Genomic DNA, 19172 nt, shown 5'->3' with positions numbered 1-19172 from the left:
AGAATTTTAAGACGTGGTGGTGGGCTGGCAGTTATTTGTAAAACAAATTTGTTATTAAAACAGCTGCATCCTGTAACTACTTATAGTAGTTTTGAAGTATGTTTATTTGAATTGGGTTATTTAAGTCCACTTCTTTGTGCAGTGGTTTACAGACCTCCAAGTTATAATAAGGTTTTTATATCTGAATTTTCTGAATTCTTGTCTGAGTATGTTTTATAAAAAAGTCATAAAGTTCAGGTGTGGTCCCCAAATGGCATATAACTCACTTAAACTCCAAACGAAGATCCAGCATCCAAAGTTGATAAGAAACAAGTTTATTCCAGTAAGCGCTTTCACCCTTAGGCTTCTTCAGACTTTACAAAAAGCTAACTACAAAGCAGGTTTAAAAATCTTAAGAGCTCTATTAATTGGTCGAGCCCCAGCCAATCAATGTCAGTTGGCAAAAGCATCATCACATAAATATATCAGCTGAAATGATTGTTAAAAATCACATAAAGGTATATCCATATTGATTGCCCATAGGACAAAAAAGTTATTTAAACAGGGTTAAAATCAGTATTAAAACAAGCGCTTCATATAAATGATAATAAAACAAGTTAAACTCACAGTCATAAACACATAGGGTTATAACAACCCTCCCCATACTGGCTAAGAGGCACAGGTAACATTAAAATCACATTTCGCCAGACATCTACCATATATATGGTGACGATCAAGTTCCCCATAATTTAAAAAGTAAATAGACAACGGAGCATCTAACATTTAAAACAAAAACTCATATACTTGTGTATTTGAACACAAAGATGTTCACAATTAGAGTACATCGAGTTAATAGCCTAAAAAGGCTTCACAGTAAGCCAACTAAGGTAAACAACTGCACAACCCCATACGAGTAAACATACCCGTAACACAAAACACTTACCAAGTAAGGAAGATAAGTGTGTAGAATTGGTGTCTATAATCCATAAAATGTACAAACCATTCCTCAAACTTATTCTTGGCATGGTATAATGCAATACGCTTTCTGTTTCAAAACAAACACCTACGCTACGTATCTACGTCAGAGCATCTGACCTTTAGAACAAAAGTTCATATACTTGTGTATCTAAACACAAGGATGTTTACAGTTGGAATGCATCGAGTTGACAGCTTAAAAAAGGCTTCACAGTGAGCCAACTAAGGTAAGCAACTTCACAGCCCCATACGAGTCAACATGCCCGTAACACAAAACACTTACCTAGTCATAGAAACAAATATGTAAAACTAGTATCTGTAATCCATAAGGTGTGCAAACCATTCCTCAAACTTGTTCTTGGCATGATATCCAGCAAGACGCTTTCTGCTTCAAAATATGCACCTATACTACGTACCTACGTCGCTAAAATCACGGGAGAAAACCTACAAAACCAATAACTTTTTATAGATCGTCGTCAGATGGCAATATAGCCTAAGCATTTAAATTGTAAAATATGACCATGTCTCATAGGAGCTATGATATTCAAAAATAAGTATGTTTTATGTTATGATCAGATTATTTTACTTGGGGATTATAACATTCATGTGTGCTGTCCAGATAAGCCACTTGTTCCAGATTTTTGTGATCTGTTAAATTGTTTTAATTTAAATCAGTGTGTTGATGGGGCCACTCATGAATGTGGTCACATGCTGGATCTGGTATTATCATCTGGGCTTGTTGTGGAAACTCTTTGTATACATGATGCTGTGTTTTCTGATCATAAACCTATTGTATTTGATGTTAAGTTGTATTCTAGTGTAGAAAATTACTCTGTGCCAGTTAGATTCAGACGTTTTTTTAATCAAGATGTTCTTGAGAGATTTTCTTTATTATTCAAAGAAGTTATGTTTCAGTTTTCAGAAGGGTGTACATTGAATGGATTTTTAAGCTGCTTTAATGAGACCTGTAGGGATATTTTGGATATTATTGCCCCTTTGCGTTTGAAAAAGAAAAGTTCAGTAAGAAATCCGTGGGTAACGGATATTACTCGAGCTGCAAGGAGAGAATGTAGAAGATGTGAAAGGCAGTGGAAAAAGAATAAGCTTTCTGTATTTTTAATTGCTCTGAGGGAAAGTTGGAAGGTTTACCAGAATACTGTAAAATGTGCAAAAAATATGTATTATTCTAACCTTGTCTCTGAAAATTCACATAATCCTAGGATTCTGTATGATGTAATTGATTCTGTTTTAAATGCTCAAGATTATTTCCCAGTTCAGGCTTCAACTATAATTTGTAATGATTTTCTTAAATATTTTATGGATAAGGTTGTTAAGTTAAGAATGACTGTGCCTATAGTTTCTTTACAGGGCCCATTGATTCCTGTTTTGAAGAAATTATGTATTTTTAATCCAATATTATTGCCAGATTTAATTAAAATGATAAATGAGGCTAAGCCTAGTGGTTCTCCTGACGATGTGTTACCATCGTTTGTTTATAAGGATGTATCTTCTACAGTGGCACCGGTTGTGTTGTCAATAATCAACACGAGTTTACTTTCTGGTGTAGTGCCCAATGATTTTAAAAGGGGGGTTATACATCCACTGTTGAAAAAAATCAGGCCTTGATGCATCTGTATTGACTAATTATAGGCCAATTTCCAAGTTACCTTTTTTGAGTAAGGTGTTGGAGAGATGTGTCTATGGCCAATTGTTAGATTTTTTAGATAAAAATAATTTCTTAGAAAATGTTCAATCTGGTTTTAAACCATTACATAGTACTGAGACAGCTTTGTTGAAAGTTATGAATGATATTTTTCTTGCAACTGATAGAGGAAAATCTGTATTATTAGTGTTGTTGGATTTAACGGCTGCTTTTGATACAGTTGATCATGAGGTGCTTTTGCACCGTCTTGAACATTATGTGGGAATCACTGGTTTGGCGATTGGTTTAGGTCTTACCTTACTGATAGAATGGTATGTGTACAGATGGGTGGTTTTTCATCTGATTTTGTCCATCTTCCTTGGGGGGGGGTTCCACAGGGTTCAATCTTGGGGCCTTTGTTGTTTTGTATTTATATTCTGCCTCCAGGAGACATCTTACGAAAATATGGTATTGACTTTCATCTGTATGCTGATGATTGTCAACTTTATTTACCTTTGGATGAGTCTGATGGTCGATCACTATCGAAGATTCTGGATTGCCTACGTGAGCTTAAGATATGGATGGTGGAAAATTTTTTGAGTCTTAATGAAGGAAAGACAGAAGTGATGGTTTTTGGTTCCAGGCGTTATAATGATTCTGTTATGATAGATTGTGGTGAATTGACTCCCTATTTGAAGGATTCTGTTATTAATTTGGGGTAATAATGGATAAAGATCTCTGTTTTAGGGGTCATATTAATAGGGTAGTGGCATCCTCCTTCTATCAGTTAAGACGTTTGGCTAAGGTGAAACCTTTTTTGTCTAAATGTGATCTTGAAATTGTGGTGCATGCTTTTATAACTTCACGTTTACGTGATTGTAACTCCATTTTATTTGGTGTGAGTCAGGGTGCCCTGTCCCGTTTGCAGCTTGTTCAAAATGCTGCTGGGAAGTTTTTGGAAGGCAAACACAAATTTGATCATGCCATGCCTACATTGGCAGTCTTACACTGGTTGCCTGTTTTCTATAGAATTCGCTTTAAAATCTTGTCATTGGCATTTAAAGCTCTAAAGGGGTTGACCCCAATTTATTTATCAGAATTGTTGCATCCTTATGTACCTGTTTGGGCACTTCGCTCTGAAGATTTGTCTGAGGTCCCAAGGTCACGATTAAAGACGAGGGGAGATAGAGCTTTTGCTTTTGCAGCTCCAAAACTTTGGAATGAGCTTCCACTTTATATTCGGCAGTCTTCTTCAGTGGCAGTTTTTAAATTAAATCTTAAGACTTTATTTTTATGATTTAGCTTTTAGTAATGTATGTTGATTGAATTTGTATTTTATTTTTGTAACTTTGTAAAGCACTTTGGTGGCATATTTTGTCTGTAAGGTGCTATATAAATAAAATTTGACTTGACTTGACTTGATTACTAGAAATGTAACCAACAAAGATTTTAATGCTAGCAGAAACCCCAAGCTAACTAACACTAACAAAGGAATTTCAAAGCAGTCTATCAGCTTTGAGAGCCCAAATGCCTACACTTTTTCACACTTCAGGCAACTTAACTGCAGAGAGATAGAGACAATATTTAGTGAATCAAAGACACACAATATTTACTAACTCAAATCTTAAGTGCAGAGAAAAATATACTTAAATCAGCTTGTGTCCAGTTGATATATGCAGACAAGTCTCAGTAGCCAGCAACTCGATTTAAAATGGATACTAGAAATGTAACCAACTTGAGGACCTTTTCTCAGCACAACCATAACCACAGAGGTAGGGTAGAGGGTATACATGGAAGGAGACAGGAAACCAGAGTACCATGAGAAAAGTTCACTCAGGGAAAGAACGTGTCAACTCTGTACAAGTATTAACTGGATATCAAGACTGAACCGTGTTTGGTAAGATATGAGGCAGCAGCGTTAAACTGCTGGGTGGGTACAGTAGCGCACTGAGTAATGTTGTTGTCTCATAACAAGAGGTTCTCCCCTTTAGTTCTCAGCTGGGGGATGCCTTTTGTGTGGAGCAGTTATGTTCTGCCTGTGTTCATGTGGGTTTTGTCCAGGTACTTCAGTTTACTTCCAGATCCTGAAGACATGTAGTAGTTGGAATGGCAACTCATAAATTATCAACAGATGTGTGTTTATCTACTTGTCAAGTAAACTGTGGATGGTTATGGCTGTACATTGGGTAACTGTAGGAGTCAGATGTGACTTGACAGCATTGGTTTGAACAATTGTTTACACCATTGAAATGCATGGTTTGTTCACTAGCTAGTCCTACAGTCCTGCATTGTAGCCGAGGTATTTTCTGTGAATGTGGTCCTTGCTTCAGTAATAACAGCTGTGTAGTTGGCCTTTTGAGGATAGTGGTCCCAAGCCAGATGTACTCCTTAAAGACATCCCCTTCCATTATGAGCAGCTTCTCATTCCTCAACTCTCCTTTAGTTTTTCATGCTGCTTCAGACTGATCAGTTGTCCACTTGATGGCTCTTATGTGTCTGGATGATCCATGGCACGCAGGTAAGTTTCCTTACATATTTGTCAGAGTGCTTGCTGAAAGATGAATCTGTTATTAGATGTCATTGAAATGCAGTACATTTCAATGTACATCAGTTTTGATTTTAATGCATGCTGTCTAGTTTGGAAGTTTACTGTTACAATGCAGTTATCATAAACAAGTAGAAGCAGTATCTTGCATATTCTTCATGCCCTCATCTTCTTCCTTTAGCAAGTTATTGAGTCTGTGTACCTTTGTAAAGCAGTAGTTAGCACATTGCTGTGTAGTATTCATACATATTTATTATTTATTTATTTTTGTAGAAGACTCCTACACTTCCTTGAAGATCGGCTCTTATGTTCTCATGGGGGTTGGCTCAGCGACAATGGTTATGGGATTCTTGGGCTGTCTTGGAGCAGTCAATGAAGTAAAGTGTCTTTTGGGTCTGGTAAGTGTACTGTCTGCATTACTTCTTTAACGTAACGAGAACTTCAGTGCAGTCTTAAAATCAGTAATAAATTTACTCTAACTGTAAATGATGTAATGCTTTTAGGTGCAAGAAAACGTAGGGGGGAGAACAGCAGAAACATGAGACAGAATTTGCTCTAAGAATGCATGGTTGGTGATTCTTTGATTCAGAAATGCATCTTAGTAGTAGGTGCATCATGCTTTAGATTAACAAAGGGGGGGACTAATTTTACTGTTTTTTTTCCCTATTTTTTTTCCTAATTCTGACAGTTGGACATCTTCATTTACACACTGGGCTTTCCGTTTCTCTCCATTGTAAATACTGATTCCAGTCCATTTTCAGCTGTTTTAGTATGGATGTTTAATTGGCCCATTATTGAATTCGATTTTGTCAGCATCTGTAGTCTATGTTGCCATGAGAACTTTTTTTTTTTTTACATTGGCCTGTTAACCTGCCATGATCTTTCTTTTTGTATGCATTTCATTTTACTAGCATCTGTTCTTTAAGCCTAGATACACTGCTGTTAGATTTAACTTGTTCTGTTTGCTTAGACTGCAGAGTGTTTAATTACAAGCACCTTAATAAACTTGCTTAAGCAAAATTAGCCTTCCTCCTTTGGACAAGAGGATGTTGCTGATACCATCAGTAGATTTTTTAGCAGAAACAGATTTGCAGAAGGTTTTAGTCTGCCAATTCAACCAGATAATTTTACCAAAGTTAAATATTTGTAACTGAAATTTTAGAACAGTTTTTGTCCTTCACCTTAAAGTACCCACATGGTTCATGTATACTTGCTTTTTTAAACTACAGGAATGTATTGTAATTATCAGCGTTATTTCCTGACTTGATTATCAGGTGGGTGTGAGGGTCATTGGATTATCAGGTGGGTGTGAGGGTCATTGGGTTCTCAGGCTGAACAGGATGGATCAAGACTTCCCTGTCTCTAGCAGCAGCCAGCTCATTACAATTCATTTTAAGATAACAGATAGGGAATACTGCCAGTGTGTTCTGGGTCTTCTCCTGGTCTTTGTCTCGGTATGCCATGCCTGGTACAACTCTCATGGAAATTGCAGAGGTCATCTCAAAAGGTGTCCACACCCCAAAAACTAACTCCTCTTAGCGCAGATGAGCATTGGCTGTTTTAAAAGGTTTTTGTACATTGTCTGGATCTTCATTCTGTAACAGAGTTCTCTGCTGCTCTGCTAAGGACCCTTGTTTCTTTTTCTTTTGTATCTGTGATGTTTATAGTCTTTATTAATTGTAGATGCTTTCATGTTTCACTGTTGCAGTCATCACCTGTGGGTTATCCCTGCTGTGGTAGCCCTTGGCTGACCCGAATAGCAGAATCAGTGTTTTTCTGCGTCGGCTGCTGTCGCTTCCTGACTGACATCAGGGTGTCCGTGCTATAAAGCAAGGCAGCCGAAGCCATTACATCAGTCTTTCTTGCCGTGGAGCCCGTAGCAGAAGCAGTTCGCAAGTGTGCTGGTCGGTTGCTACCAGAGTTTGAATTACAGCTGAAAATGTCTAAAGCTAAGTACCCTGTTGGGGATCCTTTTTTCTTGCACTAACCAATGTCCGAAGAAGTTAACAATTGTCTCACCTGTGGAAAGCAGATACCACACAGAGACTTCCATTCATACTGCGTCACTTGTTTAGGCCCAGACCACGACATCCCCCGTTGCCGGTCCTGTGCCCTCTTTAATGCGAGAACCATTCATCATAGAGCTCTTATTGTGACAGGTATTTTCGCCTTCATTCTTCGTATTCCGAAATGGCATCCGTCAGCCAACAAACCATAGACATACCTAAAAAACATAGAGATAAAGATGGAGACAGACCACACAAGGCTAAGCCTTCCAACGACGCTACCACTAAGCAGGTTGTCAGTTCTCCGGAATTCAGTGAGTTGCTTTCGCAGCCCCCCCGATGCCCGATATGATATCTACGCAGGCCTCTACAGAGACCCTTTCGGAGTCCGGTATGCCTCAGAAATCTTCGTATTCCGAACCTTTGGTTGTCTCTGCCTCGGTTTGATCCAGAGTCAGGACGCATGCACCGACTTCCGAGTAGGCCTTTTGCACTACTGATTCTAGACAAAAACTGACGTCTTCTCATCCGACTACCATTTCTCTCAGACCAATGGATACTCTTAGGCCTAGAAGCCGGGCCACTCCTAGAAAATCTACCTCTAGTCACCATCTTATTCTTGCTCTACCACCCCAAGACCAAATTTATTTATTTGTTTTGTTTTTACATTTGTTAACCAGGTTAGTCTGTCTGGGTTCTTAGAAGCCCTTTTTCAGCAGAGACCCGAGGAGAAAAGCTCCCAAAAAAAAAGTTTTAAGTAAACAAATAGTAAGAACAAAGATAAACACAGATCACATTTTAAGTATACATACTTCTGAAGTAATTACGTAACATGCAATAAAGGAATATACAGAATGGATGGAAATACAATACAATACATACGTGGAAATTTTCACGTAGTATGGAAAGAAACTAAGCAGAAATATGGTAAGACTAAGGTCAATACATTGCTGAACCAAGGTACTAGGCATGAAGTAAGTAAATTTACAGATAAAGCTGTGTGAACTTTGGAAGTTAATTATGGGATTATGGGAATTGAGTAACATGAGCTAACTAGTATGGAATATGATGGAAAAAATGTGTAGGTAGTAGTAAGAGACAGAGCTAGAAGTGATACAGTTAAGTTAGGTTATCCCTGAATGTTTCTTGGGTATTAATTTAGAGCATGAACATATCCAATTTGAATGGTGAAGGATCTTATCTCCCTTATCAGGGGTAGTCAGGCCACAACTTCTAAAAGGAAAAGCCAAAATCTAGGAGGAAGGCTCTCCCTCTGCAAAGAAAATTGGCCTTCAGTAACAAAGGACCAATGGGTCTTAAAGATCATTTTTCAGGGATACAAATTCTCTTTAAACGAACTCCCAATTCCAAGAGGGTACCCATACTTGCCTCTAAATCAGTCGGCAGAGGCATTGAAACAAGTCCAAACTCTCATATCCCAGGGGGCAGTAGTACCTGTTCCCCCAGATCAAACAGGCAAAGGCTTTTGTTCCAGAGTATTCCATGTTCCCAGAAAAGAGGGCACTTTGCTCCCCATCCTGGATCTATCTAGTCTGAACACCTCCCTGGTGGTCTCCAAATTCAGAATGCTAACTTTGCAGCAGCTGCTGCCTGTGCTGACAAAAAATGCCTGGTTAGTGACCCTAGACCTAAAGCATGCCTACCTCCACATCCCCATAAGGGAATCCTGCAGGAAATTCGTAGGCTTCAGAGCAGGCTCACAATACCTTCAGTTCTCTGTGCTACCCTTTGGCCTATCTACTGCTCCCAGGGTATTCACCAAATGCTTAGCCCCGGCCATAGCATTTTGCAGACAAAGAAACATACAGATTTACCTTTATCTGGACGACTGTCTCATTTAGGCAGAGTGCAAAGAAAAGCTGCTCCAGGACATCCTCTTTGTCAAAACCCTCCTAACTTCCTTAGGGTTCACCATCGATGAGAAGAAATCAAAGCAAGCACCCTCCAGGAAGATCATTTTCTTGGGAGCACTGCTGGACACAGCATCCCAAATGGCCTTTTTATCCCTAGAAAAGCAGTGCTTCCTGCCTCTCTACTTTTCTCAGCTGGCTTCCAGAAGTCACTTCACTGTGAGGAAGTTCCTGCAAGCCTTGGGATACATGGCATCTTGCATCCTTCTAATATCTCTGGCCAAGCTTCACATGAGAAAACTTCAGTGGTATCTAAAGAACCTTTTGTGTCAGCACTCTCAACCTCTAAAGACCTCTCTACCTCTGATCCCCTATACAAGGGCCAAGTTTCTGTGATGGGCAGGGGCCTGTGCCAAGACAAGGGTCTTCTCTTCACCCTTCGCCCTACTGGGCAAACCATTACCACCAAATGCCTCAGACATTTCTTGGGGTGCTCACCTAGAAGGCAGGTGCACCCAAGGTCTTTCGGATGCCCAGCACCTTCCCTTGCACATCAGCCAGAAGGAAATGATAGCAGTACAAAAGGCTCTGACATCCTTCAACCCCCCCCCCCATTTCAAGCCAGGGGTTCTCCTTATCAAACAGACACCACAGTAATGTGGTAACATCAACAAACAGGGAGGGACCCAATCTTACCCTCTGTGGAGGCTAGCAATGAACCTCTGGCTGACAGCCTCTTCCATGGGTTTACACCTAATAGCCCAATACCTACCATTGATCAACAACACCGTGGCAGACCACTTAAGCAGGAACTTATTGGACCCCCACAAATAGCAGCTCCACAGAAAAAAAAAAATCTTTCTACTGATCACTCAGAAGAGGGGGACTCAGGAGGTGAATCTCTTTGCTTCGCATCTCAACCATCAGCTAAATAAATTCTCTACCATGGAGCATCACCACCTAGCGTGGAAGGTGGATGCCTTGACCTTCACCTAGAATATCCTCTTTGTATACGCATTCCCTCCTCTGCCTGTTATTCCCAAGGTACTGATCAAAATAAGGGAGGAGACCAAAGCCCATCCTCATTGCTCCAGATTGGCCCAGACAACATTTGTACCCCTTACTGCACAGCCTGACACTGCAGCCTCTTGGGCAGCTTCCCCTGATCTCAGATCTTCTAACTCAGATGGGGGATGCTACACCCAGACTATCAGGCTCTCAAATTATCAGCATGGCTAATACTCTAAAGGCAAACAAGGGGCCCCTGTTGAGCAAACAGGCCCTAGATTTTATCAGAGAGACCAGAAGGCCCAGCACCAGAAAATCATACGTTGGAAAATGGAAAAGATTCTGCTCCTGGAGCCAGTCTAGAGGGGGCAATACCTCTCAACCTTCCATCTCTCTTATCCTGGACTACCTAGCGGAGCTACTTAATAGTGGCCTCTCCTTCTCTTCTATTAAAATCCACGCCTCAGCCATTTCAGCTCATTTTGACACAGATCAGCCCCTGTTCTCCCATCCTTTGATCAAACAATTCCTCAGAGGGGCTTCTAATATCAGAACTCCCAGAAGGCCATCTGCACTAGCCTGGGACCTGAGTTATATTTTGGAAAAACTAACCTTACCACCCTTTGAACCTGCTGCTTCTGCAGAAGTAAGATACCTCTCCTGGAAGACTGCTTTTCTCCTAGCTATCACAGAACTTCAGGCACTGATGGCCATTGAGCCCCTTCAACATTTTCCATGCAGACAGGGTTTTCCTGAGGACTAACCCCTCCTTTATGCCCAAGGTGGTATCTAATGTGACTCTCAACCAGGCCGTACATCTACCCACCTTCTTTTCTAACCCTCAAAACAAGGGGGAAAGAATTTTGCATTCACTAGCTGTGCACAGACAGCTTAGATACTATCTGGACTGTGCTAAACCCTTCAGGAAAACAGACTAACTACTTGTCAGCTTTGCCCCAGGGCCAGAGAGGAACCCATTTCCAAGCAAACCATTTCCAAATGGATATCACACTTACCCATTTCTGCTACAGATTACATGGGAAACCCCACCCTAAATCTATTCAAACCCATTCCACTAGGGCAGCCTCCACTTCCACAGCATTAGTTCCCACCAGGGACATCCAGGAAGCTGCCACTTGGACGTCTGTCCATGCCTTTACCAGGTATTACCACCTACCTCTATTTTCTAAGGCTAGGGCAGGGTTTGCCTCTGCATTTCTGCAGGGCTTGCTGATCCATGCCTAGATCTCTTGCTAATCCTTCCACCCCTCTTCTCAGCTTTGGGAATCCTCCCACAGGTGATGACTGCAACAGTGAAACACGAAGAACATAGTACAGTTGTGTACCCTTAGATGTTCGAGTGTATTCACTGTTGCAGCCCTGGTTTTCCTCCCTCCTTACCCCTTATATCTCCTTTCTTTAGGGAGACATAAGCTTCTCTAGGTGGCTTTTAGCCACCAGGACCTCTTTACCATATTACTTGGGCTTCTGACTGGTTAGGACAAGAAAAACTGATGTAATGATGCCAGATGCCTTGCTTTATAGCACTGATGCCTTGACAGTCAGCAAGCGACAGCAGCCGATGTAGAAAAACATTGACTCTGGTATTTGGGCCAGCCGAGGGATACCACAGCAGGGATAACCCACAGGTGATGACTGCAACAGTGAATAAACTTGAACATCTACATTTATAGTAAGTGTACACAACTGTACTTTATTTATTCAGTTTGTTTTGTTGATGAGGTTAGTTCCACTAGGACTGTGGTCTGTTTTATGGAGCTGGTATTTGTACTGATCGTTGGAAATTTAGCCAGTGTGCGGGAAAAATTCTTCTCTCTCTGAGGAGACCTTGGAGAGTGCTTCCTGTCAGAGGTATGGAAGACAATGAATCCAAGATACCGGAGATTATGAAAAGTGAAGGGAACAAGTGAAGGTATGTTGTCTGGGAAAGAGACTGTTTGTATACACACTACGATTTCTAATGGAAGACTGGATGATGAGCAGAAAGTGAACCTGTTTCAGGTGAATGTTACAGCCGAAGTTAGATCACAGAGAAGACATTTCCACTGCAAACTGAAGGTGACCATTCCAAAGCTGTTGCCGTGGATTTGCTTCCTGACTGTAAACTGGTGAGCAATATCCCTGACTCAGAGGTGTGGTGGTATAGATCATGCACAGGGATTGGGAGGGAGAGACATGGAAGCATTATGGGATTGGTGCTCAGACACAGACACACACACACACACACACACACACACACACACACACACACACACACACACACACACACACACACTGCAGAACTAAAAAAAAAAAAAAAAAGACAGAAAATGTTCCGCTTACTAAAAAGAGTTGATTAACAATCCAACAATGAGGGTCTGAGACAAAGATGAGCTTCTCTGGCCAGGTATAAGATATCGGAGAAAGGCTTTGAATTTAAAATGTTTGATATCCAGCCATTAGTACTTTAGGGAACAAGGATCATGCAGATTTGACTTTTGAAACCCGTTACTTGGTGTGTATGTCTGTGGATTTGTTTATTGGCCAGATGGGAAGCCGTGGAAAAATTATTGCATTTCTGATGTGACTTTATAAGAAACTGACACTGCAGTTTTCCACTGATGATATTTCTGAGGAAGAAATCAAATTATATTTAGAAGAGACTTGACTGGATTTAAGAAGATTGTTGAATGGAGAATAGGAGGCATGACTGACCTTGAATTTCAAGGACACTGGAATTAGTCATTTAGCAAGTGTTTAATAAAAAATGTGAAGGTATACTAATAAATTGGTGTGGCAAAAAAAAATGAAGGAAGCTAGTTCTTTTAATAAATTTCCATTTGAGAGGTGTAATCACTTCAGGGAAAAAGGCAAACAGCAAATGACTATAAACTTGTATGTAGAAGTTAATAAAAAGGCATTTTTAATTTCATTCTGATATATTGAGAAGAAGGTATTGTAATAGTTGAGGGAGATGAGCACATTTCTGAATGAGAAAGGGAAAATATGAAAATCTACAGAAAATTGTCAATGCTTATGTGAATTGGGATGTAATAATTAATGAAACAAAGTTGTAAGGGGAAGAAGTGAATGGAGCTGAAGAACAAGAACTAAAAAATAAATCCGCATTTGATAGTAAAGCTGATAATAATAACCAGAAAGTGTTAAAAACTGAAGGGGGGGACTGGTCATATGCCAGAGGCTGAGGAGGAATCTGTTGACATAAGGGTACAAAAAAGTGAAAAGAAAATGAGGAAACACTGTAGGAAAGTAAAAAGTAAAGGGGATGCTTTATATTCCCAGTAACATAGTTGTCTGTGATCTGGTTTCCTATCAAACCCCGGTTATGCGGTGAGGCATGGATGTCAAGAAATTCACCTTTACCCTTGAGCTAAATTTCTTGACATCCATGGTGAGAATGTATAGCAAGATATGGGTTATGGCTGGAGAGAGATTATCATAGTACTTTATATCGTTGTGCATGGAGCTGTACCTGCTTCAAGATCTATATCATTTTGTCGAACACTTAATTTATCAAATACCAAATCGTCGAACCCTAATCACCGAACTAACTATTCACAGAATGACCTATTCATCGAATTGGAAATCATCGAAATGTTTTAGTTGGCCAATACCACAAAAGGTAAATGTGTGACTTGACATGCTGACTGGCCATGATTTACCCATTACTTCATTGTAGTGCAATCTCAGAGTTGTTTTTTTTTTTAATTTGTATGGGATGTGGAAGGTACAGGAGGGCACAGCCCCCCTGCAGAAACGTAAAAAAAAGCTTACATTTTTTTATGGTGTTGGCCAATGAAAACATTTTGATGAGTTCCAGTTTGGTGAATAGGTAGTTTGGCGATTAGGGTTCGATGATTAGGTATTCAATAAATTAATCATTCGATGATATGATATAGACCCCCTACTTCCATGTAATATTAAAGTTAGAGTAAAAAGTGAAACAGCATGCAGTGCTTTAGCCTTAAAGGAATGACATGTTTATTGCTCCCAATCCCAAAACAGATACAAAAACAAGAAAACACTGCAGGAATCTGTGTTCAATGCGAATAAGACTTGAAATAAAAAATGAACAACAGAAATGTTCACTAGTTTAATCATAAAACCAAATAGAAAACAAAGCTTTTGGGTTCCCCTTCATCGGTGTGTAACCGACAATTTAATTAAAATCATTTAAATACATAACATCTGACATAGCCAACCAATCAAAGTAAAAGCATTCAAAACATGTTGATAAAATTAAAAAAAAATTATTAATGTAAGCTCATTTGTTTCTTAAGTAAAATGGGTTTTAAACTTACAGCCCCATTCAGTCCTGGGGTCAAATCTGCATTTAATTCCAATATCCAGCTCAGTTCAGCATTCTCCAGTTTATTGATATCTCCACCCCTTGGGTTTTTCTGGATTACTGTTGTAACTCCAAAATGTGTTTGAATAAAGCATTTGTTCCTATTTTCCTTTTAATCTCAGATCTGTGTTCTGTAATACACTGTTTCAGTTTTCTAGAGCACCTTCCTGCATAAAAGCAGGACACAGGATGCACGTAGCTTTTCATAGACCTCCCACCATACCCCAGGATTCCCACTCCTCATTTCTTGATACACTGGAAAGTATTAGGGTACAACCCAGCACCCTAATAATGGGCAATTTCAACTACCCCACCCATTAACTGGGAAAACTACTCGTGTACCAACTCTTTTGCTCAACATTTTCTGGAATTCATAAATTCCCATGCCTTGGATCAACTTATTCGCACTCCCACCAGGGGCAGCAATATCCTAGACCTGGTCATTACCAACATGGGCAACTGGTGTTCCACACCAGAGGTCAATTCCTCGTTGGTCAGATCCGACCACAAGCTAATCACCCTAGACATCCACATCCGCCCCACCCCAATTAGGGAAACCACCGTAAAAAAACTTCTCCAAAGCCAACTTCATACTTCTTAAGACAGAAGTGGCAAACTTCATGACACCCATGCAGACGGACAATAGAGGTACAACTGCTGAATTCTACATAAATGCACTTTATAAGCACTTACACGAGTGCATGGATCATGCTATCCCTAATGGAACCAAGATGCTGTCTTCCAAAAAAAAGGAAGCCAATCTGGTGGTCCTCTGCCATAAACAAACTCTACAACAGAAGAAAGCAACTGTTGCAAAAGAGTAAAATCCCATGACTGGAGGAACTCACTGGTCAACTTCAGTAAGAAGCTGAGATCACTCATAAAATCCTCTAAAGCTAGTTACGAAAACAAAATTGCCACCGACTCTAAAGACAACCACAAAGCATTCTATAGCTATTTCAAGAATCTCAATGGCAACACTCAGATTTGCTCTCAGTTGCAGCACAATGGCACTAAATATACATAACCAACTGATATTGCCAACATTCTGTCTGATAGGTTCAGTGCTAACTTTAACTCCCTCTCACCCCCTAGAGGGCCCATCTCTATACCGGAAGAATGCAAAGTTCCTGTAATCATGGCTGCACAGGTAAAAAAAAAAAAAAAAAAAAAAAACTCTACAAAACCTAGAACACAGCATCCATGGGACCTGACAATATCCCAGGCTGCGTTCTACATGAACTACAGAATGAACTGGCACCCTGCCCAAGTACCATGTTCAATCATAGCCTCACCTCAGGCTTTGTGCCCACTGAATGGTGCACCGCGACGGTTATCCCACTCCACAAAGGGGGAGCCATGACAGACCCTGAGAACTAATGCCTCATTAGCCTGACGAGTCTGGTCTGCAAGGCCATGGAACGTATCATCATGGAACTCATAAACAAAGACATTGGTAATTTCCAAACTCTTGGCCCTACCCAGTTCGGGTTTGTAAAAGGCAGATCATGTCTCCTAAACCTGATTGACTAATTTGAAGCAGTCATCAAAGCAATAGATGAGGGTTAGGTGGTTCACACAGCTTATCTAGATCTCACCAAGGCTTTCGACACCATCCCCCACTCTGGAATTATAGATAAGCTCACTAAACTAGGTATAAATTCCTATGTCACAAGATGGGTTGCCAACTGTCTCATGGACAGAACCCAAACTGTGAAAGTAGCAGACTCCAAATCCGACTTCAGACCAGTGACAAGTGGAGTACCACAGGGGTTCAGTCCTGGGTCCTCTCCTGTTTGGTATCTACTTCTCTTAAGTACAGGCTAACGCAGAATGTCTTTGGCTAACAAAGTTTGCAGATGACTGCAAACTAGGAGCCATAATCGAAACTCCTAACGATGTGGACAATACTACAAAAGGGCCTCACTGAGACAGATGCCTGGTGTCAAAGCCATGGCCTGAAGCTCAATGCCAAAAAATGTATTGTCATCCCCTTTGGTAAAAACTCTGTACCCATGAACTACCACATAAATGGTAGTCTTCTTAATGCTGAAGTGTGATAAGAGACCTTGGGACACAGGTGGACAGTAGTCTCTCCTTTGATAATCACATCGCCACAGTGGTCAGGAAATCTTTCTACATGGCTCACCTCATCACAAAGGTTTTCTCATCCAGGAAAAAAAGAGGTCATTGTTCCCCTCTACTCATCACTCATTAGACCCATTATAGAGTACAACGCCCCTTTTGTTATGTACCTCACAAGACCTCTACAACTGGAAAGGCCACGGAAATTCCTCACAAAGAGGATTATTGGCCTCAAACAGATGCCCTACGCAGACCGTCTCAAAAAACTCCAGCTTTACTCTGTCACATATGGCCTACTCAGAGGCGATCTCTGCCTAACATACAAAGCTATGTCAAACCCAAAGCTGTTGGACATGCGCCACTTAAAGAAATCCCAATCCCTCCGAGCTACACGCTCTAGGGGCCTAAACCTTGTCACCACAATAAACTGAACATGCTGGAGGGATAGATTCCTGTCCCAGAGACTTCCCATACTCTGGAACAGACTACCTGTCTATGTCAAACAGAGCTCCTCATTAGCACTTTTCAAGAAACATCTTGATGTTTGGATGGGAAATAGGAAATTCATCCCAGGGATCACTTCTGTGGCTCTGCTCGACAGGGGCACGGGAAAATAATTTTATTGGGTGGTGAAAGCCAGGGTATCTTTTTGGCTAGGCTTATATAGGCCCTAGGGCTAATAGCCTAGTACCTACCTATGAACCTATTCCTTTCTTTTGCTTATACTCTTGGGGTTCCTGACAGGAAAGCCGTCTTTAACCTTCAGTCCAGACCTCTGTTTAACCTCATCTTATTCTGTTGCCTTTTACTTTCATTTTATTTGCTCCCAATACTTTGGTTCTTTTGCAGATTTCCTACAGTAAATTTCAGCCCTCTCTTCCCTATTGTCTATACCCTACATGGATCTTAGTTATTAAACTCTCCTTTCTCCAATGCCATGCTGCTGGCTTAGTTCTTAGAATAAAAAGTAATACACTGACTCAACCGCCCACTAATCATAAAAAATAAATAAATGCAAGTTTGATAGATTAAGCACGTTCTTCTCATTTTATGAGTCTTCATCAGGAGATTCTAATGAATTCTTAGGAGATGAGATGAAAGCGCTTAATCCATTAAAGTTGTGACTTCTGGCTGGTTGAGTCTGTGTATTTTTTTTTTCTTTTTAGTTTTATTACTGCATATCCTGGTGAATTTGTGCATTAGTTTTTAGATTCTTCATTGTGTTGTCATTTTCTTTATGGACTTGCATCTAAAGTACAAGCTTCTTTAATTTTCAAACTCTTCCCCCACCCCCATGTTTCAGTAAAATCCTTTTCCACTTGCTTGAGTGATATATATATATATATATATATATATATATATATATATATATATATATATTTAGATATATATAGATATATATAGATATATATAGATATATATATGTATATAGATATATATATATAGATATATATATAGATAGATATATATCTATATCTATATATATAGATATATATTTATATCTATATATATAGATATAGATATAGATATATATATATATATAGATATATATCTATATCTATATATATAAATATATATCTATATATATATATAGATATATATCTATATCTATATATATAAATATATATCTATATCTATATATATAGATATAGATCTATATAGATATATATCTATATATACACACACACACACACACACACACACACACACACACACACACACACACGAGTCTTAACTGCATAATTCTAAATAACTCTTCGTCAGACAGCCCTAGAATGAGCTTATCCCAATTACCTCTTCCCTTTTCCCCTCGCAAATTATTGCAATGCTTTATTAATTACCATCTACCACTTCATCTCTGGTTGATAAGAAAAATATGATTGACCTGTATATAAAATGAAAGGGACTAAAAACATTTTCAGTGCTTGCATCATATTCTCCAATCCATAATGAAGAGCTTCAAGTTTCTCAGTTTTTGAATTATATTATGTTTAGTTACTTCCACCTTGTCTTAGTTGCCATCACAGGTAGGGTTGCCAACCATCTGGAATTCTTCTGGACTGTCTGGAATTAAGGAACACTGTCCGGAAAACAGAGTGCCTTTCTGGACAGTGTATTGTCCAGAAAAAATAAAATCTTCACTTGTCAAGGGGCTGTCACATTTACTTTTTAATTTAAAAAAAAAAATACTGTTTTTGTTTGTAAGGGCGTTCTTTAAGAACGGTCCAGGCGCACACACCTGTCGTGTTACATCTGCGTTTGCATTGTCGCACAGATGTCCTGTTTTTCCTTTCCACTTGCATGCAGAATTTTAAATACAAGAAGGCATTCCGTTCTTGTGTTGCTGCCATAGGAAAACCATATATACAGTTAAACAGAAGGGCACTGGTAAGAAGCATAGCTATAGAGGAAGACTTCCTACATATTCAAAATCAGAAGAGACATGCAGCTGGGTTACCCACATTATTAAATTTGATTGCGATGCCAGTTTTAAGGCTGTTTCATCAGGTAGAATCATTTAAAAGAACTCTGTGAGGGCAGGTGTTTTTCCAGATGATGTCACTGTCTCGCTAACAGATACACCTCTAAAATTTAAAGTTTACCTTTAAATACAGACATACTTGTTATTACAAATTGTGCAAAAAAGTTTGAGTATAAAGATACCCATTTCTGTTTTTTTATTTAATTGTCA

General features: G+C 39.7%; 1 protein-coding gene across 1 annotated transcript in view; it reads left to right on the top strand.

Moving 5' to 3' along the window:
- Positions 1–19172, top strand: part of CD82 (CD82 molecule) — a 1552457-nt gene that overhangs the window by 979671 nt on the left and 553614 nt on the right. The window contains exon 4 of the mRNA XM_044082558.1: positions 5415–5539. Within this exon, the coding sequence (XP_043938493.1) occupies positions 5415–5539 (125 nt within the window). The remainder of the gene's footprint in view (positions 1–5414; positions 5540–19172) is intronic.

Source organism: Protopterus annectens, chromosome 9.part0 (genome assembly GCF_019279795.1).
Source record: "Protopterus annectens isolate FY-2018-M chromosome 9.part0, PAN1.0, whole genome shotgun sequence".
NCBI classification, from domain to species: domain Eukaryota; kingdom Metazoa; phylum Chordata; order Ceratodontiformes; family Protopteridae; genus Protopterus; species Protopterus annectens.
The sequence above is the reverse complement of the archived record's forward strand: the minus strand, read 5'-3'. Positions and strand labels throughout refer to the sequence as shown.